The sequence below is a fragment of the Salmo salar genome, chromosome ssa13 (genome assembly GCF_905237065.1).
Source record: "Salmo salar chromosome ssa13, Ssal_v3.1, whole genome shotgun sequence".
NCBI lineage: Eukaryota > Metazoa > Chordata > Actinopteri > Salmoniformes > Salmonidae > Salmo > Salmo salar.
The window spans coordinates 87011908-87038139 of NC_059454.1; the positions used below are offsets into that span (position 1 = coordinate 87011908).

At 44.7% G+C, this 26232-nt stretch overlaps 1 protein-coding gene and 1 non-coding gene across 17 annotated transcripts in view; both read right to left on the bottom strand.

Moving 5' to 3' along the window:
* Positions 1-26232, bottom strand: part of msi2h (RNA-binding protein Musashi homolog 2) — a 358783-nt gene that overhangs the window by 54763 nt on the left and 277788 nt on the right. For 9 of the 16 annotated variants that reach the window (XM_014137427.2, XM_014137431.2, XM_045692182.1 and 6 more), the window contains 2 exon segments: positions 14572-14743; positions 2844-2918 (listed from right to left, as the gene is read on the bottom strand). In XM_014137427.2, the coding sequence (XP_013992902.1) occupies positions 2844-2918; positions 14572-14743 (247 nt within the window). 16 annotated transcript variants of the gene reach the window in all.
* Positions 10958-11031, bottom strand: trnat-agu (transfer RNA threonine (anticodon AGU)). The gene has a single exon. It is a non-coding gene; the product is annotated as a tRNA-Thr (tRNA).

Genomic DNA, 26232 nt, shown 5'->3' on the forward strand with positions numbered 1-26232 from the left:
AGCTAGGGTCCAGAGTTGGTTAGGTTAGCCTACTACCAGATCAGGAAAAACTCTGGGCACCAGGAAAACAATCCCCCCCCCCCCCCCACCACTCTGGGACCTGTGGTGCCACCGTTACAAATGAAAAACATCTATATTTCTATGATCCACATTTTACATGTTTTGGATACGGGGGATGGGCTTCCATAGTTTTCAGTGCTTCATTGCACAGGCTGTTACTGAAATTTTTGGCAAAAACCTTGCTCTGCTTGTTAAGTTCGTCGTAAGAAGGAGATCAAGGTGTAGCGTGGTAGGCGAACATTTTCCTTTATTAAAATGAACACCGTCAAAACAACAAAATACAAGAACGAACGTAAAGTTCTGCAGGCTACACAGTAACTAACAAAAACAAGATCCCACAAAAACCCAGTGGGAAAAGGCTGCCTAAATATGATCCCCAATCAGAGACAACGAATGACAGCTGCCTCTGATTGGGAACCATATCAGGCCAACCTAGAAATACAAAACATAGATTATGCCCACCCAAGTCACACCCTGACCTAACAACATAGAGAATAAAAAAGGCTCTCTAGGTAACGGTCGAGACGTAGCAAGTACACAAGTTTACATTTGAGTAATATACAAAAGTAATATATACAAATAATGTAATAATATACGAAATAATATACAAAAGTAATAATATTGAGTAATATACAAAACATTAAGGACACCTGCTCTTTCCATGACATTGACTGACCAGGTGAATCCAGGGAAATCTATGATCCCGCCTTGAGACATGGATTGTGTATGTGTGCTATTCAGAGGGTGAATGGGCAAGACAAAATATTTAAGTGCCTTTGAACAGGGTATGGCAGCACCGGTTTGTGTAAAGAACTGCAAGGCTGCTGAGTCTTTCATGCTCAACAGTTTCCCGTGTCTATCAAGAATGGTCCACCACCCAAAGGACATCGAGCCAACTTGACTCAACTGTGGGAATCATTGGTGTCAACATGGGCCAGCATCCCTGTGGAACACTTTTGATACCTTGTAGAGTTCATGCGCCGACGAACTGAGGCTGTTCTGAGGGTAAAAGGTGGTGCAACTCAATATTAGGAAGGTGTTCTTAATGTTTTGTACACTCAGTATATAAAAATCCTACATGTGTTATAAACAACACACAGTGTGTGCTTTATCATGTCAGAATGTACTGTATTATGTCAGAAGGTACTGTATTATGTCAGAAGGTACTGTATTATGTCAGAAGGTACTGTATCATGTCAGAATGTACTGTATCATGTCAGAAGGTACTGTATTATGTCAGAAGGTACTGTATCATGTCAGAAGGTACTGTATCATGTCAGAAGGTACTGTATCATGTCAGAAGGTACTGTATCATGTCAGAAGGTACTGTATTATGTCAGAAGGTACTGTATCATGTCAGATGGTACTGTATCATGTCAGATGGTACTGTATCATGTCAGAAGGTACTGTATCATGTCAGAAGGTACTGTATTATGTCAGAAGGTACTGTATTATGTCAGAAGGTACTGTATCATGTCAGAAGGTACTGTATCATGTCAGAAGGTACTGTATCATGTCAGAAGGTACTGTATTATGTCAGAAGGTACTGTATCATGTCAGAAGGTACTGTATCATGTCAGAAGGTACTGTATTATGTCAGAAGGTACTGTATCATGTCAGAAGGTACTGTATCATGTCAGAAGGTACTGTATTATGTGAAGGTAAAATGTTCCAATACTTTTCCCTAGAAAGTATTTGGACAATTAAAGCTTATGGAACAAATGCAAATAAAGCCAAACACTACTGCTAACAATAGATAAATAGAGTTGTATTGACTCTATGCAGACAGAGATGTAAAGGTAAAGGTACCGTAGGTAACCTTCTCTGCAGACTTCCATGTCTGAACATCTTTCATGTTGGTAGGATCCTTCTACAAAGAAGAGATGAATAATTTATTGTTTCCTGGCCTCCCTCCCTCCATCCTTCCTCTCTTCCTCCACCCCAGTCCTCCTGTGCTCCTCCAGCTCACAGCCCAGGCACCTCCGACAAATGATTACGTCTGACCCCAGGGTGGAACACCTGTATCTACCCCCCCTAAACCTATTACAAAGATCTGAGTCGCTGTCAGACATTTCCCATTCTGCCTTATCAGTGGCGGGACTGATGTCTGGCGCGGCAAACATACTCTGTGTAAAGTACTTAAATAAAGCATGAAATCAACAGGATGCCTGCCTAAGGCGTGCTATATAACAGCACCACATCTACCTGGCCAGAAGCCCCCACCCGTCGCCCACTGCAGGCTGTAGGTACAGCTGCTCACCTTCACACCACATGGGCTCAATTTGGACTCATCCACTGGGACCCACCCGGCTCCAAGTCAACGCTTTTAGCTAATTTAAGACAATAAGTCTGTTCGTTTTTGACGCACATAGGGCTTGATATAAAAACTCATTCAAATCTGACTGTGTGACTGTGTACAATTTTGGCCATTTTCCTGCCTCCCGAGAGAAGGATTTGCATACATTGAGAGAAAGGCTAAGGGCTTGAACATCCCTCCTCCGTTTTAGCTGTTTGGTCATGGTGGCGTTCATACGCGGGCTAAAAAGAGTAAGCTATTTACACCACGTATTGCAGCTTTCAACAGGCTGGTTCAGAAATCCAGACACGTAACACACTTATCACTCACTCCACAGCTTATCTGGTGAGCGTTTGTTTGTGTATTCATTCATGTGTGTGTGTGTGTGTGTGTGTGTGTGTGTGTGTGTGTGTGTGTGTGTGTGTGGGGGGGGGGAGAGGGTGAGCTAAACAGGGCTCTAAGACAGACATGTGAAGAGCAGACTTACCAGGGAACTGATAGCTGTAACTGGGGGTGAATCCAGTGTATCCACGACCGTAGGTTGCCACAATGTTAGGGTAACCTTGAGAAATAAAAGGTGAAAAACACTTTAGGACTTCATTCAGCACAAAGGCATTGTCAGAACCACCATACTTTCTGCCTCTGCAAGAGGGAGATAGACATGGAAATGTCTGGCCCACACTGGGAATACTTTTGTATAAAACTTTGCATAATGCTTTCATGAGTTATCCTCTGGGTCCGAATGTTTGTATTTTTTTCTACAAATAAAGTCAATCAAATGAACCAATCAACTGAGGAAGGCCACACATCAAGAGCTGTCAAGATGGCTTAGCATGAATAAATAGCCTGCACCTTCCTGTTCCACCAGCCTGATGATGACTGATGAGCTGATGAGGCTCCATGAGAAAATAACTGTGAACCATATCAATTTCCAAATTGGCTTGGATGATAAACTGTAAGTATATCTATCATGTGCTGCAGCGTAATGTGATGTGCACACTAAAATCAAAATAACATTTGTAAGTAAATACACAGCTTTAAAATGAGTGTGTGTATCATGTGGCAATTCATTTGCCATCTGTTGTGGTCTTCGCTAGCTACCACTGCTGACGCTGAATGTTTTTATTGATGACAGGGCTCACAAGTTATTTTGGGCCTGTTTACTCCCTTGCATTTCTCATTGATGATACATTTCTTAAAATGGGAAAATTAGCAATATGTCAGCTGAACAGTTACTAGTTGAAACACACCAGGAAACACTGGGGAAATTAGGCCAGTTCTCAGTGTATACACACACACACACACACACACACACACACACACACACACACACACACACACACACACACACACACACACACACACACACACACACACACACACACACACACACACACACACACACACACACACACACACACACACACACACACTGCTGTATCAGTGCCAGCCGGATGGAGGATGGAGAGCTGTGTATGTGTGATATGAGTGTGTGTGTGTGTGTGTGGGGGCTGAGCGAAGCTGAAGCAGACCCGGTGGGCCAACAAGACAAAGTTAAAAGCAGCTGATTTATTGTTCCTCTGCTGTCAAGACGCTCATTACAACCACCAGCCCACAAGTTAATTATCTGGACAGGTTTCAAACAGCAGCAGCTGGGGGAACATATTGAGAAACAGAGTGTGTGTGTGTGTGTGTGTGTGTGTGTGTGTGTGTGTGTGTGTGTGTGTGTGTGTGTGTGTGTGTGTATTCCTCTGCATACTGAGACATTTGAGAGCGTGAACAGGTGAGTAAGTGAGTGAGTGAGTTTCACTGATCATCATCCACACTAAGGTATGATCGAATCACAGATCAAGAAAAATCTGTTTGATCATCACACAAACACACAGTTTGCGAGAATATTTCAAAGCCTTTATCTGTCATAAAAAGCTGTTATCATCTCCAGCCAAAACTTTGACTGAATTAGCCAGTAAAAAGGGATTCCCTCAGGCCAAGAGCAAATTACCAGAGTCCACTGGTAAATGTGCAGAGAACACACACATGATAGCATTAAACAGAAAATACCAGGAAAAGCCTGTTTCACTGCAGATATTCTTATACTTTAATAAGGTTATCAGAGAGTAATAACTTGATAAACTAGTCTGCTGTTCCCTGTGAAAGTGTCCATTATTTCAAACAGATTTGCTCTCTCTAGTGAGCATACACCGCAACTAACTTTCTGCAGTACAGTCACCGGACACTTTCTGTTTGCTTCCCCAGCTAAACATGACCAATACATATAGTTGTTGGCAATGATCTCTTCTGGAGTTACAAAAAAAAGTGCACAAATACTAAGAGGGATGTATCAGCATGGTTTCTCTGGAGGTATATTAATACTGTATGACTGTGATGATTGCTGTTATCTCAGCGTCACCCCAGACCAGATCAGGGCTGTTGGTACAGAGACAGAGGACAGATCAGAGGACAGCTCAGAGGCCAGCTCTTCCACTTCCAGGGGAAAGAAACATGTCTGTCTGGGTAATAAATATCCAATCAGCCTTTTGCTGCCCATGACAAAGTTCAATTTAATCCTGACCAAGTGAGAAGCTGCTTCTGGCTGAGGGGCAATGAGGGGAGACTTGACCTGCAGGAATGAAATAGGAGAGGCTAGACCAGCTCCAACCCTTCCTCTTGGGGACTGATGAGAAAACACATCACCAGATAACTGTGAATTTGGCAATGATGTGATCATTGGAAGAGATGGCATCATTACCACCATGACCACAACGATAAACCACACATTGCTGTTTGACTGTCAACTTTAGCATTTAGACCAGGGGTCTCCAACAGGTTAGCTCACAGCCCACCTATGAGTAGCTCGCCAAACAATTCTGAAAGTACATGCATTTATCACAAGTTCCACCGCAAACTGTCATAAACAAATCTGACAAGTATCAGACACTGCAAGCTCCCAGCTATTACCTAATCAACGCAACATTGACATTATCCCACCCTTGCTTAGCCACTATTGGCTTAAAAAGACAAACCTCACACAATATCTGCCAATTAATTTCCAGTAATATTGCCCCTGTCTGTGTAGTGTGCGAGCTTGTCTATCATTCTGTGTGTAGCCAGTTGGTGTGATACCGTCTTCTGGGTTGACAGAAATACACTATACACAGTTGAAGTCGGAAGTTTACATACACTTGGGTTGGAGTCGTTAAAACTTGTTTTTCAACCACTCCACAAATGTCTTGTTAACAAACTATAGTTTTGGCAAGTCTGTTAGGACATCTACTTTGTGCATGACACAAGCAATTTTTCCAGCAATTGTTTGGAGACAGATTATTTCACTTATAATTCACTGTATCACATTTCCAGTGGGTCAGAAGTTTACATACACATAAACAGCTGGGAAAATTCCAGAAAATGATGGCATGGCTTTAGAAGCTTCTGTTAGGCTAATTGAAGTTGTAGACCTCCTTGTAGACCTCCACAAGTCTGGTTCATCCCTGGGAGCAATTTCCAAATGCCTGAAGGTACTACATTCATCTGTACAAACAATAGTATGCAAGTATAAACACCATGAGACCACGCAGCCGGTACAAAAGTATCTATATCCACAGTAAAATGAGTCCTATATCGACATAACCTGTAAGGCCGCTCAGCAAGGAAGAAGCCACTGTTCCAAAACCGCCATAAAAAAAAGCCAGACTACGGTTTGCAACTGCACATGGGGACAAAGATCGTACTTTTTGGAGAAACGTCCTACGGTCGGATGAAACAAAAATAAAACTGTTTGGCCATAATGACTACCGTTATGTTTGGAGGAAAAAGGGGGAGGCTTGCAAGCCGAAGAACACCATCCCAACCGTGAAGCACAGGGGGTTTCAGAATCATGTTGTGGGGGTGCTTTGCTGCAGGAGGGACTGGTGCACTTCACAAAATAGATGGCATCATGAGGTAGGAAAATTGTGGATATATTGAAGCAACATCTCAAGACATCAGTCATGAAGTTAAAGCTTGTTCGCAAATGTGTCTTCCAAATGAACAATGACACCTAGCATACTTCCAAAGCACAGTAACTGTTTGTTGGGACCTTCATGAAATGGGTTTCCATGCCGGAGCAGCACACACAAGCCTAACATCACCATGTGCAATGCCAAGCATCGACTGGAGTGGTGTATAGCTCGCCGCCATTAGACTCTGGAGCAGTGGAAACGCATTCTCTGGAATGATGAATCACGCTTCACCATCTGGCAGTCCAGATGCCAGGAGAATGCTACCTGACACAATGCATAGTGCCAACTGTAAAGTTTGATGGAGGAGGAACAATGGTCTGAGGCTGTTTTCCGGGCTAGGTCCCTTACTTCCAGTGAAGGGAAATGTTAACGCTACAGCATACAATTACATTCTAGACGATTCTGTGCTTCCAACTTCGTGGCAACAGTTTGGTGAAGGCCCTTTCCTGTTTCAGCATGACAATGCCCCTGTTCACAAAGGGAAGTCCGTAAAGAAATGGTTTGTCGAGATTGGTGTGGAAGAACTTGACTGGCCTGAACAGAGACCTGACCTCAACCCCATCGAACACCTTGGGATGAATTGGAACGCCAACTGCGAGCCAGGTCTAATTGCCCAACATCAGTTCTCGACCTCACTAATGCTCTTGTGGCTAAATGGAATTAAATCCCGGCAGCAATGGTCCAACATCTAGTAGAACGCCTTCTCAGAAGAGTGAAGAATGTTGTAGCAGCAAAGGGGGACCAACTCCATATTAATGCCCATGATTTTGGATTGAGTTGTTCAACGAGCAGGTATCCACAAACTTTTGGTAATTTAGTGTACTTTCCCCAAAACATTGTCAATATATATATACTGCTCAAAACAATTAAGGGAACACTTAAACAACACATCCTAGATCTGAATAAAATAAATAATCTTATTAAATACTTTTTTCTTTACATAGTTGAATGTGCTGACAACAAAATCACACAAAAATAATCAATGGAAATCCAATTTATCAACCCATGGAGGTCTGGATTTGGAGTCACACTCAAAATGAAAGTGGAAAACCACACTACAGGCTGATCCAACTTTGATGTAATGTCCTTAAAATAAGTCAAAATGAGGCTCAGTAGTGTGTGTGGCCTCCACGTGCCTGTGTGACCTCCCTACAACGCCTGGGCATGCTCCTGATGAGGTGGCGGATGGTCTCCTGAGGGATCTCCTCCCAGACGTGGACTAAAGCATCCGCCAACTCCTGGACAGTCTGTGGTGCAACGTGGCGTTGGTGGATGGAGCGAGACATGATGTCCCAGATGTGCTCAATTGAATTCAGGTCTGGGGAACGGGCGGGCCAGTCCATAGCATCAATGCCTTCCTCTTGCAGGAACTGCTGACACACTCCAGCCACATGAGGTCTAGCATTGTCTTGCATTAGGAGGAACCCAGGGCCAACCGCACCAGCATATGGTCTCACAAGGGGTCTGAGGATCTCATCTCGGTACCTAATGGCAGTCAGGCTACCTCTGGCGAGCACATGGAGGGCTATGCGGCCCCCCCAAAAAATGCCACCCCACACCATGACTGACCCACTGCCAAACCGGTCATGCTGAAGGATGTTGCAGGCAGCAGAACGTTCTCCACGGCGTCTCCAGACTCCAGACGTCTGTCATATGTGCTCAGTGTGAACCTGCTTTCATCTGTGAAGAGCACAGGGCGCCAGTGGTGAATTTGCCAATCTTGGTGTTCTCTGGCAAATGCCAAACGTCCTGCACGGTGTTGGGCTGTAAGCACAACTCCCACCTGTGGACGTCGGGCCCTCATACCACCCTCATGGAGTCTGTTTCTGACCGTTTGAGCAGACACATGCACATTTGTGGCCTGCTGGAGGTCATTTTGCAGGGCTCTGGCAGTGCTTCTCCTGCTCCTCCTTGCACAAAGGCGGAGGTAGCGGTCCTGCTGCTGGGTTGTTGCCCTCCTACGGCCTCCTCCACATGTCCTGATGTACTGGCCTGTCTCCTGGTAGCGCCTCCATGCTCTGGACACTACGCTGACAGACACAGCAAACCTTCTTGCCACAGCTCGCATTGATGTGATATTCTGATGTTATTTAAGCATTGAAATGGACTCAGAACATCAAATTTCATTGTTTATCTATGAACAATTCTAATTTTAAGACTGAAAAACAAAACTAAATCTAAAACCAGGAAAAATGTAACTGAGAACATCATTTGGCAAAATATAAAACAGGGCAAAAATTTATATTTTTATAGGGGCCCCCTTAGAGTTGTTTATGAACCATTTTAACATGTATATTGACAGAAAACAGTGCACTACTTTCTCTTGTACACTAAGAACCTGGGGAAGAGTTGCAGGGGAGAGGAGAAGAATGTTCCTATTTGAAAGCTAGAAAGAAAATGAGTAGTTTGCAACGTAAAATGTTTTTTGACTGTGCATGTAGAAAACACCATCACCAAAAAATTGTGATTGAACCAACCACATGGAGTTCGGTAAAAGCCCTAAAAGGGAATAGCTAAGGTATTTTAGCCAGTGTGTGTGTGTCTGTGTTTGACCTGGGCCTCCTGCTGCAGTGCGGTAGGTAGGTAACTGTGTGCTGACTATCCCAGCAGAGAGTTAAATAAGGCACATCTACATGCCGGGAGTGAGGGGGGGGGGGGGGGTCAGGAGCTGGTATTTAAAGGGCATGGCGTGAATACTGTTCTGTGGCGTTCTGTTGACACTGGGGCCGCTGGCGCAGGACATGGGGAGGGCTACAGCACATCAGGAGCATACAGAGCAGCCACAGCCATGTGCCCATAGACAGAAAGAAAGAAAACCTTACTCACACACACACTCTCTCTCTCATACACACATTCCAGCATCAGAGTGCCACACTCTCAGACACATTCACAGACAGACAGACGTTCAAACAGGACACATCCAGTTGAAGTCGGAAGTTGACATACACCTTAGCCAAATACATTTAAACTCAGCTTTTCACAATTCCTGACATTTAATCCTAGTAAAAATCCCTGTCTTAGCGTCACCACTTTATTTTAAGAATGTGAAAGGTCAGAATAATAGTAGAGGAAATGATTTATTTCAGCTTTTATTTCTTTCATCACATTCCCAGTGGGTCAGAAGTTTACATACACTCAATTAGTATTTGGTAGCATTGCCTTTAAATTGGTTAACTTGGGCCAAACTTTGGAAGTATGGAAGTATGTTTGGGGTCATTGCTTGGGGTCATTGTCCATTTGGAAGATCCATTTGCGACCAAGCTTTACCTTCCTGACTGATGTCTTGAGATGTTGCTTCAATATATCCACATAATTTTCCTCCCTCATGATGCCATTTATTTTGTGAAGTGCACCAGTCCCTCCTGCAGCAAAGCACCCCCACAACATGATGCTGAAACCCCCGTGCTTCACGGTTGGGATGGTGTTCTTCGGCTTGCAAGCCTCCCCCTTTTACCTCCAAACATAATGATGGTCATTATTGCCAAACAGCTCTATTTTTGTTTCATCAGACCGTAGGATGTTTCTCCAAAAAGTACGATCTTTGTCCCCATGTGCATTTGCAAACCGTAGTCTGGCTTTTTTTATGGCGGTTTTTGAGCAGTGGCATCTTCCTTGCTGAGCGGCCTTTCAGGTTATGTCGATATAGGACTCGTTTTACTGTGGATATAGATACTTTGTACCTGCTTCCTCCAGCATCTTCACAAGGTCCTTTGCTGTTGTTCTGGGATTGATTTGCACTTTTCACACCAAAGTACGTTCATCTCTAGGAGACAGAATGCATCTCCTTCCTGAGCGGTATGATGACTGCGTGGCCCCATGGTGTTTATACTTGCGTACTATTGTTTGTACAGATGAACGTGGTACCTTCAGGCGTTTGGAAATTGCTCTCAAGGATGAACCAGACTTGTGGTTTACAATGGTTTTTCTGAGGTCTTGGCTGATTTCTTTTGATTTTCCCATGATGTCCATCAAAGAGGCACTGAGTTTGATGGTAGGCCTTGAAATACATCCACAGGTACACCTCCAATTGACTCAAATGATGTCAATTAGCCTATCAGAAGCTTCCAAAGCCAAGACATCATTTTCTGTAATTTTCCAAGCTGTAAAGGCACAGTCAACTTAGTGTATGTAAACTTCTGACCCACTGGAATTGTGATAGAGTGAATTATAAGTGAATTAATCTGTTTGTAAACAATTGTTGGAAAAATTGCTTGTGTCATGCACAAAGCAGATGTCCTAACCGACTTGCCAAAACTATAGTTTGTTAACAAGAAATTTGTGGAGTGGTTGAAAAACAAGTTTTAATGACTCCAACCTAAGTGTATGTCAACTTCCGACTTCAACTGTATTCAGTCACCCCAATAACATTTTTTTTTAACATTTTTTAGTCATTTAGCAGACGCTCTTATCCAGAGCGACTTACAGTAGTGAATGCATACATTTCATACATTTTTTTTCCTGTGCTGGCCCCCTGTGGGAATCGAACCCACAACCCTGGCGTTGCAAACACCATGCTCTACCAACTGAGCTACAGGGAAGGCCAAAAGCAGAGTGCCCTCCCTTCTGACCTTCTCCACCAATGTGTACAATGAAATGCTTGAAAAGGTACTGCTGAGATTTGAACTCAGGATCTCCTGTTTACTAGACAGGCACTTTAACCAACTAAGCCACAGCACCCGTTGATTTGATGTATATAAGCAGCCTGCATGTGTGTATATGCAATGTGTCATTGTTAAGAAGTGCGGGGGCAAGCATTTACGCACGTACAGATGCTGTGTCTTAATTTGATCATCCTGTTGCAGTAATTTTCCTGCACAACAGGAAATGGAAATGCGTAGTATATTCATTCGTGATGTTTGGCCAATACCGATATCCGATATTGTCCTTGCTAAAAATAATTATACTGATAACCGATATTAAAAATGTTTGTGGCCTTTCAAGCATTCTAGTACAGTTAAATAGTTAACACACACACATGGACGCAGCAGTCTAAGCCACTGCATCTCAGTGCAAGAGGCGTCACTACAGTCCCTGATTTGAATCCAGGCTGTATCACATCCAGCCGTGATTGGGAGTTCCATAGGGCGGCGCACAATTGGCCCAGCGTCGTCCGGGTTTGGCTGGGGTAGGCCGTCATTGTAAATAAGAATTTGTTCTTAACTGACTTGCCTAGTTAAATTAAGGTTACACACACACACCACACTGACCAAAAAGTTATTTTGTTGGCATTTATGTTTGTCCCCATTACCAGTAAAACATAACCAAAACCTATTTCTTACTTTCTCACTTACTTGCTGTGCTGTTTAGTTGTTCATTTGTTCAGTCGTTTCATTCTCAACAAGGATTTCATCATACATGTCAAGCAGTGAAGTTTCAGCTCTGTCTGTCCGTGGCCTCTCTTCCTGTCTGCATCGATATAGCGGTCCTGCATCGAGCACGATGGCGACACAGTAAAAAGAGAATGCCACCGAATCGCTTGTTCACAGTCTGTGTCGGCAGTTTTGTTGAGCAGGCGTTTCAATGCCATGACAGAGGGTATCATGTCTGCTGCAGGTCCAGTTGATGAGCTTATTTCTCCAGTCAGTTGTTCGAATGGAGCTAGCTAGTGTGTTCATGTTTCCAAGTTTCAAACATGTTCTCAAATGCCATTGAAATGGCAGCAGCGGTATGACAACCAGCACATTCATGAGCATGCAATACGACTTCCCTCAGTACGAAATCCTCAATGACCCACTGTGCTGTCAGACTCAGCATGCTCATGGGGCTGATATCGCTGGCCTAAATGTCAGTTGTGAAGCTAATAGCTGTGACACTATTACTGTGTAACTCCGGTAGGGCAACATCTAAAAAATAGCGCACTTGGTAGTGTGTACCGGTGCTCGACCAGTCGGCGAAAGCCAACATAACCCACGACAGAGAACAGATCATTGTCAAGGGCAATGAATTATCTTGGCATTAATAGATTTCACCTTTGAAACTCTTTCAAATGACTCCTCGATTTGTTGACTGCTTGATCCACACAGCAGACATTGTGGGCTAGGTTAGGAATGCTGTGCTGCACGTGTAGCGCAAAATTTTATGTGGCGTCATTACGTCATGTACCTACATTATATAGGTATGCACGTTAGCTTTGACATCGGTTTTGCACATTGGTGTTAGACTAGACATCGGGCCGATGTTGATGTTGGCATTTTTAGCTAATATTGGTCGATTCTGATATTTTCACAGATATATCATGCATCCCTAATATTCATGGTTTAAAAAGGCTTCTAAAGTGTGTAATTTCCACTTTAAAATGTCAGACTTGATTTGCCCTAACAAAAAATGTAGCTACCACTAAGAAAAATGTCCATTAATTATAATCCACATGTAACGCTCGTCGTTGAAGGGGGCCCAAAACGCAGCGGGTAAAGTGCTCATCCTCTTATTTATTAAAGAAAAGACTTAATCAATACAAAATGAACGACGAAAACAGTCCAGTAAGGTGCATAGACTATACTAGAAACAACCACCCACAAAACCCAGTGAAAACAAACACAACTAAATATGGCCTTCAATTAGAGACAACAACAACCAGCTGCCTCTAATTGGAGGTCATTGACAAAACTCACATAGAACTACAAAAGCTAGATAAACATAGAAATAAGAAAACTAGAACCTAAACCCACAATACTCAACCACAAAACAAACACCCCCTGCCACGCCCTGACCAACTACAATGACAAATAACCCCTTTTACTGGCCAGGATGTGACACCACATAACAATTCACATTTCCTGTTGCTACAGTATTATTTTCCTGCTGTGTGAAACTAGGTCTAATTAAGATATGGCATCTGTACATAAACACACAAAGGGGTTTTTAACTAGGGGGATCTGAGTCTGAGAAGACAGAAGACAAAAATAGGGAGGAGAAGAGAAGGAGTAGAGGAGAAGAAGGGGGAGAACTCATTACTCTGGCGTGTTGAACCTAGTGTCTCCGCCGCCCGCCATCTCAGTAAATAAAGGCTGTAAATAAAGGCTGTCAGTGGATCTGGCCACGGGGCTGCTTCCAGGCCCTCTTATTTGCGTTATTAATATGCATGCTAATGTACCTATTTTATGGTTCAACAGTTCTGATTCACTTTAAAATCAATTATCCATCTGGTACACCCATACTTTGCCCAGGTTCAAATGTGTATTAATTTCAGCAAACATACATCGGGCACAACACAATAAAGATAAATGGCTAGATTAGGTGCAGTAAACAAAGGAACTAGGGACAGGATTTAATGAGATTTGGCGTATAAGAACCTTACAGTTAAATAATGAGGCCGGCTCTGGGGTTTTTCCAAATGCAAATTATACAAAGGAATGTTTCGCTGTCCTGCTTTTTCCAATTTCATTTAGATAAGAGTGTCTCCAAATAAGTCGGCAGTTAATATTCTCACATGAGCACTCCGCCGCCTCCTCAGCCCCACTTCTCCCTCTGGAGCACACTGTTTTCCCCCTCCTCCACAGTGACGCATTGATCCGTAATAAGTTCTGAAAAGTTCACTGCGCTTGTTTAATAGTTCAAAGTGAAGAAATCTGGACGGGGAACTACGGTGCTGACAGAACCATTTACGGGGTGTTACCTTCACTTTTACCATCAGTAAAATCAGTCTGATATCAGTGTCATGCCCTCAGCAACCCCGCTGAGAGGTGAGGTATATAGATATATAGAAAGATGGATGGGGAGCTGAATGGTGATGAGGGAGAGGAGAGGACAGAAGAGATAAAGCTACAGCTGGCTCCCTACAGATGATGCCCCCCCCCCCATGACACCCGTCCGTGTACCCGTCATTACCCACTGCAGGAGTTACACAGACGGAGTGATGAATCCATCATTTTACATTACCCCAATTTTCCTCCTAATTTATCCTGATAATGTGGTGCCCTGCTCCCTACGCCCAGGGCCACCTGGGACTCACCAGAGCCAGAAAAATAGACCACTTGTGGCCACAGAAACAGCACACCTTGGAATAGCTCAATGAGGAGCACCACCCAGTTAATCTGAGTACCCTTTCCGCTATCTCACCAAGACATTAGTTAGACTCCACTTATATCACCAGCACATTGGTTTCCATCTAATACCATAAGGTCTAGCAATCCAAAAACCAATGCTTTGGCCAATTAATCTATGGAGACCTTTACTATAGTACAGCTGTTGGAGAGTGAGTGTTAGGGAGTGCGTTACCGTGTGGGACTGAGTAGTGTGCTGGACTGTGCTGGAGTAGTGTTGGTCCATACTCACTCAGCATGCCCATCCCCAGCATGAAGGCGTCCATGGTGTAGGGCAGGCCCCTGGCCCTTCCTCGCGTGCCTGGTGGGAACATCACCTCCTTGGGCTGGGCCTTCTTACATTCTACCTGTGGACACAGTGGAAAACATCAGTCCTACTGGCCCCATGGAGGAAGAAGGATGGGACTAGACAGGACATAACCAGATTCCAGTAGCTCACAGAAAAACAATGTTTCTTTTCTCTAAACAGCTGAAGTTTGTGTGTCTGAGGAAAAATCATGTTTGTACTGCACTGAGACAAAGGTCAATTCTCCAGAGTATTCCACTGCCTTGTGAAACTACTGGTGCATCATAACAGTTACAGAAGAGCCTCCCAAAACAATTAAGTCTCAATTAAAGGCTGACTGCACTTCCTGATTTGGCCTCATGTTAGATTTGGTTCATTAAGAAATGCTAGCGGCCATGACTGAATTCAAACTTGAGTTGGTTTTGGGGTGTGGTTTGATGCCAGTGTCTCTTGTGTGTGTTCGCAGGTGGGAAGAGTTCGCCAAATTATTCTGCCAATTAGCTTCAGCCTGCTGGTGTGCAACCGTGGTAAAGTTGACTTTGGCGCTGGACAACGTGACAGGCAACATTTTTAATTACCGGACATCCATATGCATTGGGGTGTCCACCCATGGTGCTCAAAATCCCATTTAGATTATTGTAATTCATTTTAACAGAATAGAAATTAGTCTGTAAAATTGTAATAAAATAAAGTAGAACAATGTTCTTATACCAACATGACAGGTTTTATTGAAAAGCAAAACATTGCCCGTTGCGTCTTCATCCCTGCTATAAATCATGAATGAATATCATTTAAAAAAAGAAAAAAACATTAAGCCTTGAAGAACAAGTCGCCTACACAGTAATAAAACACAACTTGAAAATATCATATTTGTATACCATCATTTGCAAATGACCTGTCCTATAGGCTATTTGTATGAACATTTAAATTAATAAACAAGACACAGCTGTCTTCAAATACAATCTAGGCCTCTCTAATTTAATTTAGCTTAGGCATAAACATTTTAATTAGGCCCAATAAATAACAAAACATGGCTGTCTACGAAGACCAGGGCCGGCCGGTCATGGCTAGAAGGGATCCAGCTTTTGTCAAATTAACGTCAGAGTTGACTTTTCCTAGCAGGTTAGAACTTACGCAGCAGGTTAGGGTAATTAACATAGCAGGTTAGGAGAATTAGGTTAAAGTTAGGAAAAGGGTTCCGGTTAGCTAAAATGCAAAAAATATATTTTGTTAATTTGACAAAAGCTGGAACCCTTCTAGCCATGACTGGACTGGCCCACTCCCCATTCTCGCTGCGATTCAGCACCATAGGACTGGAAAGAGGACACTCTAGGCAGCCACAAAATGAAGAAATTATCAAACTCATGTTTGACAATCAAATTCCATATGTAAATAAACAAAATCGGTTAAGGCTGGTTCATTATTTTACAATGATCCAGCACAATGCATTTATGAAAGGACAAATTATATCTCACTCTTTTTACAGTTGTACTGGCTGATAATACATTTTTATAGTCATTTGAACTATTGTGGGGTCGTGACTAGTGTCATGTGTGATTTACGTGGCTTATTGATAACAACTCTGTTTCCTACTATAGGCAGTTGATTGCCTAGTGATGGCAACATTGTAACTCTCCGATATGAATAGTTGACAACAATGTTTCGTTTCCAAGTGCTACTGAATAAGCTCAACTGAAATGCACCAATTGTGCATGATACATATCATTACTCTACTCTATTCTATCAATCCATTCCAAATCTTTATACAATACATGACACAGGGGCGGCATATGTTGATCTGGCCTAGGCCTGAAGAACACAATCCTTTGCCTCTAATTTACCTGTGTTTGCGACGGACCTTGGCCTGCTCAAAGTGAGCTGCTGCTGTTGGGAGTCAAAACTGTCCAAATCCTTGGAGCAGCTTGAGATGTGCATCAGCCTAGTTACTTTGTCATCAAGAAGGCGCCTTCTTGAGGCCATCTTTACTCTGTTTTGGAGAAAGAATCCCCTCTTGGCAATAATCAACACAATGCAAATGAGACAATATTTTCATGTTGCACAACAATGATGATACAGCCTACAAGGAAGAGGTCAGAGCCCTGGCAGTGTGTTGCCAGGACAACAACCTCTCCCTCAACTTCAGCAAGACAAAGGAGCTGATCGTGGACTACTGGAAACGGAGGGCCGAGCACGGCACCATCCACATCGACGGGCCTGTTGTGGAACAGGTCGAGACCTTCAAGTTCCTCGGTTTCCACATCACCAACAAACTATCATGGTCCACACACATCAACACAGTCGAAAAGAGGGTACGACAACGCCTCTTCCCCCTCAGGAGGCTGAAAAGAGTTGGCATGGGCCCTCAGATCCTCAAAAAGTTCTACAGCTGCACCAGTGAGAGCACCTTGACAAGCTTCATCACCGCTTAGTATGGAAACTGTTTGGCATCCGACCGCAAGGCGCTACAGAGGGTAGCGTGTACGGCCCAGTACATCACTGGGGCCGAGCTCCCTTCCATACAGGTCCTCTATACCAGGCGGTGTCAGAGGAAGGCCCTAAAAATGGCCAAAGACTCAACCAAGTCATACTGTTCTCTCTGCTACCGCACGGCAAGCGGTACCGGTGTACCAAGTCTGGAACCAACAGGACCCGGGACAGCTTCTACCCCCAAGCCATAAGACTAGTTCATCAATCTATCAATTTCTTTCAGGGTTTTACACACTTCTAACCTGGCGAAGGAGTGCACAGGGGTGTCAGGTAAATTCACAGGGGGCTCATTTATACCTTTAACCTTTTCAAATAAACTGCCTGCATCTAGAAAATGCTGATTTAAGGCTTTCAGAATATAAATTCTCTCAGTTACAATCTGTGTGTCGACCAACAATTGTTTGGGAAGCTGTGTATCTTCTTTGCACTCCAAACCTTTCACTACTTGCCATCATTTGGAGGGAATATTTACATTTTCCGAAGTACATTTAAGGTAGTGGTCTGCTTTCAGTATTTGGGTCATAGCAACACCCAGAGTTCGAAGAAAATGCTAATTCAACATCAGGGATTAATTAAATTCTATTCCATTCAATGCAAAATAAAAACCTTGAATATCAAACTGCTTCCAGTTTCTTTTTGTAATGACACGTGAAGATCGCTTATGAATTGTGCCATCTCTCACACAGGCAATAGCACAGTGATCACTTATGTCATTTAGAAAAGTACCAGAAGCATTAAAACGATGAGGAGTATTGGTTAAGACCAAATGAATCCTAGAGGATTTCAGAGGATACTTTATATTCAACCTAGTTACACTGTTGACAATGTGAGTGAGATTATAGGTATTCCATAGAATTTAGAGATGATCAGAGCTAGATGTTAGCCAGTCCTGATTCAGATCACCCATCAGGACAAACTCAGAATTGACATGCTGTGATAACAATTCAAAAATAACATCCAGAGAGCCAGCAGTAGCAGATGGAGGTATATAACAACAAGATACAACAATATTTAAAGATGAGCCTAGATTTAGGGTCAAAGACAGATATTCAAATTGCTTAGGTTTAGTAACAGAAGTCAGAACGACCCTCACAAACTTGTCTTTTACGTATAGAGCAACACCACCACCCTTAGATTTACGATCTGCACTCCTAGTCATCATTAACCCACTGCCAGCTAGCCAACCGTTACCGACTAGCAGCGCTGTAGATACTAATACTTTACAACGGAACGATTTGACTAGTGCAGTGTTACCTAGCTAGCTACTTAGTTGTCTTTGTCATAGCTTGATAATTGTTAGCTAGCCAGCCATCGAGGTTAGCTAGCCAGCTATTTCCATCCCCCGCGACGCCATTTTTCCTAACCCAGCCAACTATTACCGACGAGCAGCATTGTTGAAACTAAATACACTACAAGGAACGTCTTGACTAGTGTTATGTTAGCTAGCTAGCTACAAAGTTGCTTTGTATCATGACAAGGTGTAGTACTGAAACTACCGAGGTTACCTAGCCAGCTACACGTTCAAAGTCAACAACGCAGCCACTGCTAGCTAGCCTACTCCACCAGCCAGCAGTACTGTATCATTTTAGTCAATAACATTTTTTGCAACGTAAGCTTAACTTCCTGAACATTCGAGACGTGTAGTCCACTTGTCACTCCAATCTCATTTGCATTAGCGTAGCCTCTTCTGTAGCTTGTCTACTATGTGTCTGTCTATCCCTGTTCTCTCTCCTCTGCACAGGCCATACAAATGCTCCACACCGCGTGGCCGCTGCCACTCTAACCTGGTGGTCCCAGCGCGCACGACCCACGTGGAGTTCCAGGTCTCCGGCAGCCTCTGGAACTGCCGGTCTGCGGCCAACAAGGCTGAGTTCATCTCAGCCTATGCTACCCTCCAGTCCCTAGACTTCCTGGCGCTGACGGAAACATGGATTACCACAGATAACACTGCTACTCCTACTGCTCTCTCCTCGTCTGACTACGTGTTCTCGCATACCCCTAAAGCATCGAGCCAGCGGGGTGGTGGCACTGGAATCCTCATCTCTCCCAAGTGGACATTCTCTCTTTCTCCCCTGACCCATCTGTCTATCTCCTCATTTGAATTCCATGCTGTCACAGTTACCAGCCCTTTCAAGCTTAACATCCTTATCATTTATCGCCCTCCAGGTTCCCTTGGAGAGTTCATCAATGAGCTTGACGCCTTGATAAGTTCCTTTCCTGAGGATGGCTCACCTCTCACAGTTCTGGGTGACTTTAACCTCCCCACGTCTACCTTCGACTCATTCCTCTCTGCCTCCTTCTTTCCACTCCTCTCCTCTTTCGACCTCACCCTCTCACCTTCCCCCCCTACTCACAAGGCAGGCAATACGCTTGACCTCATCTTTACTAGATGCTGTTCTTCCACTAATCTCATTGCAACTCCCCTCCAAGTCTCCGACCACTACCTTGTATCCTTTTCCCTCTCGCTCTCATCCAACACTTCTCACTCTCCCCCTACTCGGATGGTATTGCGCCGTCCCAACCTTCGCTCTCTCTCTCCCGCTACTCTCTCCTCTTCCATCCTATCATCTCTTCCCTCTGCTCAAACCTTCTCCAACCTATCTCCTGATTCTGCCTCCTCAACCCTCCTCTCCTCCCTCTCTGCATCCTTTGATTTCCTCTGTCCCCTATCCTCCAGGCCGGCTCGGTCCTCCCCTCCTGCTCCGTGGCTCGACGACTCACTGCGAGCTCACAGAACAGGGCTCCGGGCAGCCGAGCGGAAATGGAGGAAAACTCGCCTCCCCTGCGGACCTGGCATCCTTTCACTCCCTCCTCTCTACATTTTCCTCTTCTGTCTCTGCTGCTAAAGCCACTTTCTACCACTCTAAACTCCAAGCATCTGCCTCTAACCCTAGGAAGCTCTTTGCTACCTTCTCCTCCCTCCTGAATCCTCCTCCCCCCCTCCTCCCTCTCTGCGGATGACTTCGTCAACCATTTTGAAAAGAAGGTTGACGACATCCGATCCTCGTTGCTAGGTCAAACGACACTGCTGGTCCTGCTCACACTGCCCTACCCTGTGCTTTGACCTCTTTCTCCCCTCTCTCTCCAGATGAAATCTCGCGTCTTGTGACGGCCGGCCGCCCAACAACCTGCCCACTTGACCCTATCCCCTCCTCTCTTCTCCAGACCATTTCCGGAGACCTTCTCCCCTACCTCACCTCGCTCATCAACGCATCCTTGACCGCTGGCTACGTCCCTTCCGTCTTCAAGAGAGCGAGAGTTGCACCCCTTCTGAAAAAACCTACACTCGATCCCTCCGATGTCAACAACTACAGACCAGTATCCCTTCTTTCCTTTCTCTCCAAAACTCTTGAACGCGCCGTCCTTGGCCAGCTCTCTTGCTATCTCTCTCAGAATGACCTTCTTGATCCTAATCAGTCAGGTTTCAAGACTGGGCATTCAACTGAGACTGCTCTTCTCTGTGTCACGGAGGCTCTCCGCACTGCTAAAGCTAACTCTCTCTCCTCTGCTCTCATCCTTCTAGACCTATCTGCTGCCTTTGATACCGTGAACCATCAGATCCTCCTCTCCACCCTCTCCGAGCTGGGCATCTCCGGCACCGCGCACGCTTGGATTGCGTCCTACCTGACAGGTCGCTCCTACCAGGTGGCGTGGCGAGAATCTGTCTCCGTACCACGTGCTCTCACCAGTGGTGTCCCCCAGGGCTCTGTTCTTGGCCCACTCCTATTCTCGCTATACACCAAGTCACTTGGCTCTGTCATATCCTCACATGGTCTCTCATATCATTGCTATGCAGATGACACACAATTAATCTTCTCCTTTCCCCCTTCTGACAACCAGGTGGCGAATCGCATCTCTGCATGTCTGGCAGACATATCAGTGTGGATGACGGATCACCACCTCAAGCTGAACCTCGGCAAGACGGAGCTGCTCTTCCTCCCGGGGAAGGACTGCCCGTTCCATGATCTCGCCATCACGGTTGACAACTCCCTTGTGTCCTCCTCCCAGAGTGCTAAGAGCCTTGGCGTGACCCTGGACAACACCCTGTCGTTCTCCACCAACATCAAGGCGGTGACCCGATCCTGTAGGTTCATGCTCTACAACATTCGCAGAGTACGACCCTGCCTCACACAGGAAGCGGCGCAGGTCCTAATCCAGGCACTTGTCATCTCCCGTCTGGATTATTGCAACTCGCTGTTGGCTGGGCTCCCTGCCTGTGCCATTAAACCCCTACAACTCATCCAGAACGCCGCAGCCCGTCTGGTGTTCAACCTTCCCAAGTTCTCTCACGTCACCCCGCTCCTCCGCTCTCTCCACTGGCTTCCAGTCGAAGCTCGCATCCGCTACAAGACCATGGTGCTTGCCTACGGAGCTGTGAGGGGAACGGCACCTCCGTACCTTCAGGCTCTGATCAGGCCCTACACCCAAACAAGGGCACTCCGTTCATCCACCTCTGGCCTGCTCGCCTCCCTACCTCTGAGGAAGCACAGTTCCCGCTCAGCCCAGTCAAAACTGTTCGCTGCTCTGGCACCCCAATGGTGGAACAAGCTCCCTCACGACGCCAGGACAGCGGAGTCAATCACCACCTTCCGGAGACACCTGAAACCCCACCTCTTCAAGGAATACCTGGGATAGGATAAAGTAATCCTTCTAACCCCCCCCCTTAAAAGATTTAGATGCACTATTGTAAAGTGGTTGTTCCACTGGATATTATAAGGTGAATGCACCAATTTGTAAGTCGCTCTGGATAAGAGCGTTTGCTAAATGACTAAAATGTAATGTAAATGTAAAAACATTGTAACCATTTATGCCAATATTTTTGTCTGTAATAGATTTTTTGAGACAGGTTTTAGAAAGCATAAATACGTCAGGGTCGGCAGTTTTTACCCATATATTCACAAAATCAAGCTTTGGCAGAAGACTTCTTACATTCATATGCAGAAACTTCATGCCTCTCTGACTACTTAATTGGGCAGGGGTAAAAATGTCAGGACCTGGGTTAGACTGCACATTTCCTGCAAATCGGGGGTTACAGCATTTGGATTTACAGACAGCACTTGAACGACAATCCACAGTCACGCCACATATTTCAGGAGATGTGTAAAGTCCAGAGACATGGTTAAGTACAAGAGAACAGTCCTGACATGTAAGCGCAAGAGTCCCATTTCTCCCATGTTGTTTAGGAGAAATGTGCAGAGTTCTCGCGTGCATTTACAAAGCAAGCGTGTGGTTTCTCCCAAGGCACAAGAGGGAAACAGTCATATATTTCCTTATCCACAGAGCAACGGGCTCTAAAAGTATCTCCAACATTGTAAAAGCCAAGGGTAGACAACAGCAAAATGAGCAACAGCAGCATGTTCATTTCTTGCTCTATCAATTAACATGAGCGAAAAACACAGCACTAAGAGCATACAAAGTTAACAGAACAATCTAAGATATGTAACCAACACAACTCTCAACACTAATATTAAATGAGCTACGATTTCATATAAAAGTGTTCCTAAATAATAATACAAACACAGCAAGAACCACTAATCAAATAGTCCAACAGCCGATCAGTAAAAAGTTGTGTATGAGTATGATTTAGGGGAGCAAAGCTCCAGAGAGAGCGAGAGCGGCGGGGGCACCTGTACCAGACTGGGAGAGACAGACCAGGGCTGAAGAGAGGCCCTCAACTAGGCAGACATCCAATGATGAAGAGAGGCCCTCAACTAGGTAGACATCCAGGGCTGAAGAGAGGCCCTCAACTAAGCAGACATCCAGGGCTGAAGAGGGGCTCTCAACTAGGCAGACATCCAGGGCTGAAGAGGGGCCCTCAACTAGGCAGACATCCAGGGTTGAAGAAAGGCCCTCAACTAGGCTGACATCCAGGGCTGAAGAGGGGCCCTCAACTAGGCAGACATCCAGGGTTGAAGAGGGGCCCTCAACTAGGCAGACATCCAGGGCTGAAGAAAGGCCCTCAACTAGGCAGACATCCAGGGCTGAAGAGGGGCCCTCAACTAGGCAGACATCAAGGGTTGAAGAAAGGCCCTCAACTAGGCAGACATCCAGAGCGACAATAGATGATAAAATAACCGTGGGTCGAAAACAAAACCATGACGGTAAGCAGCCCTGCACATCGACTTGGTACTTGTACCCAGTGTATATAGCCAAGTTATCATTACCCATTGTGTATTTATTCCTTGTGTTCTTTTTATATTTTTTCTACTAGAAATTTGGAGCTATCAGAATTTTCTACATATTGTCCCATGTACATTGTGTAATTTACCAATGGTCCCTAACAAGCCCCATAGATATCCAAAGTCTACCCAAATTTACCACAGGCCTGTGATTGGGTCGTGTGCAGTTGCACTTTATGATTGCTTTTGTGCTGCCAGCTGTGGGTATGTGGGCAGAGTTGAAACAAACCCAACCTTCATTTACGTTGTGATGCAGTCACAGCTATAAGACTCACAAAATGTTGTTTTGGATGAGACTGACTTTATGAATAAAATCATACTATTTCAACTTTGTAGTCAATTTTGACAGTAGAATAAATGTTTCTGACTCATATCGATGGCACACAGGCTGTTTTCTAAATGAGAAATTGGCTTTTAAAATGACTTCCTGTAGCCACGTCCGATTATGCAATACCATAGTCACCTGTTCATCAGCACCACTGAAAAAGCACCCTCTAGTGGTGAGGCTTCATATCGATTCTAACCCTGGCAAGGGCATCTTATCATTCAGGAATAGTCTGACCGAGGAATAGGGAGGAGAAAGAATCCCCCACCACGACTTCCACACAAACACTTTAGAAAGCCCCCATCATCTCAGTCAGCGAATACTTTTGTTTTTCTGTCATTTTATTCAAATTATTGTCAAGGAAAGAGTAAGATAGAAAGAGACAGCCCATTCCACCTAGAGCGTGTTCTCTCCCTCTCTCTCTCCTGCCATCTCCTCTCTGCTCTTATACACACTTTGATTTACCCTCTTAAGACTGACATGACAGAGTACAAATGTTTACATACAAACACACATATATATATACACACACACATATATATACACATATATATACACATATACACACACACATATATATATATATATATATATATATATATATATATATATATATTGCTCAAAAAAATAAAGGGAACACTGAAATAACAAATCCTAGATCTGAATGAAATAAATAATCTTATTAAATACTTTTTTCTTTACATAGTTGAATGTGCTGACAACAAAATCACACAAAAAGAATCAATGGAAATCCAATTTATCAACCCATGGAGGTCTGGATTTGGAGTCAAACTCAAAATTAAAGTGGAAAACCACACTACAGGCTGATCCAACTTTGATGAAATGTCCTTAAAACAAGTCAAAATGAGGCTCAGTAGTGTGTGTGGCCTCCGCGTGCCTGTATGACCTCCCTACAACACCTGGGCATGCTCCTGATGAGGTGGCGGATGGTCTCCTCCCAGACCTGGACTAAAGCATCCACCAAGTCCTGGACAGTCTGTGGTGCAACGTGGCGTTGGTGGATGGAGCGAGACATGATGTCCCAGATGTGCTCAATTGAATTCAGGTCTGGGGAACGGGCGGGCCAGTCCATAGCATCAATGCCTTCCTCTTGCAGGAACTGCTGACACACTCCAGCCACATGAGGTCTAGCATTGTCTTGCATTAGGAGGAACCCAGGGCCAACCGCACCAGCATATGGTCTCACAAGGGGTCTGAGGATCTCATCTCGGTACCTAATGGCAGTCAGGCTACCTCTGGCGAGCACATGGAGGGCTGTGCGGCCCCCCAAAGAAATGCCACCCCACACCATGACTGACCCACCGCCAAACCGGTCATGCTGGAGGATGTTGCAGGCAGCAGAACGTTCTCCACGGCGTCTCCAGACTCTGTCACGTCTGTCACATGTACTCAGTGTGAACCTGCTTTCATCTGTGAAGAGCACAGGGCGCCAGTGGCGAATTTGCCAATCTTGGTGTTCTCTGGCAAATGCCAAACGTCCTGCACGGTGTTGGGCTGTAAGCACAACCCCCACCTGTGGACGTCGGGCCCTCATACCACCCTCATGGAGTCTGTTTCTGACCGTTTGAGCAGACACATGCACATTTGTGGCCTGCTGGAGGTCATTTTGCAGGGCTCTGGCAGTGCTTCTCCTGCTCCTCCTTGCACAAAGGCGGAGGTAGCGGTCCTGCTGCTGGGTTGTTGCCCTCCTACGGCCTCCTCCACGTCTCCTGATGTACTGGCCTGTCTCCTGGTAGCGCCTCCATGCTCTGGACACTACGCTGACAGACACAGCAAACCTTCTTGCCACAGCTCGCATTGATGTGCCATCCTGGATGAGCTGCACTACCTGAGCCACTTGTGTGGGTTGTAGACTCCGTCTCATGCTACCACTAGAGTGAAAGCACCACCAGCATTCAAAAGTGACCAAAACATCAACCAGGAAGCATAGGAACTGAGAAGTGGTCTGTGGTCCCCACCTGCAGAACCACTCCTTTATTGGGGGTGTCTTGCTAATTGCCTATAATTTCCACCTGTTGTCTATTCCATTTGCACAACAGCATGTGACATTTTTTGTCAATCAGTGTTGCTTCCTAAGTGGACAGTTTGATTTCACAGAAGTGTGATTGACTTGGAGTTACATTGTGTTGTTTAACTTCTATGGGCTAGGTCCCACCCCTGGTACACCCTATCAACAGCAGGTGAAATATCAAGAGTGCCAAATTTGAAAACAATTAAATGTCATAATTCAAATTTCTCAAACATACAACTATCTTACACCCTTTGAAAGATAAACATCTCCTTAATCTAACCACGTTGTCCGATTTCAAAAAGGCTTTACGGCGAAAGCATAAAGTTAGATTATGTTAGGACAGTACATCGAAAATAGCTGTGTGTAATGTTTTGTCAATGCAAAGACAGGCGTCACCAAAAGCAGAAAACCAGCTAAAATTATGCACTAACCTTTGACAATCTTCATCAGATGACACTCCTAGGACATTATGTTAGACAATACATGCATTTTTTGTTCTATCAAGTTCATATTTATATCCAAAAACA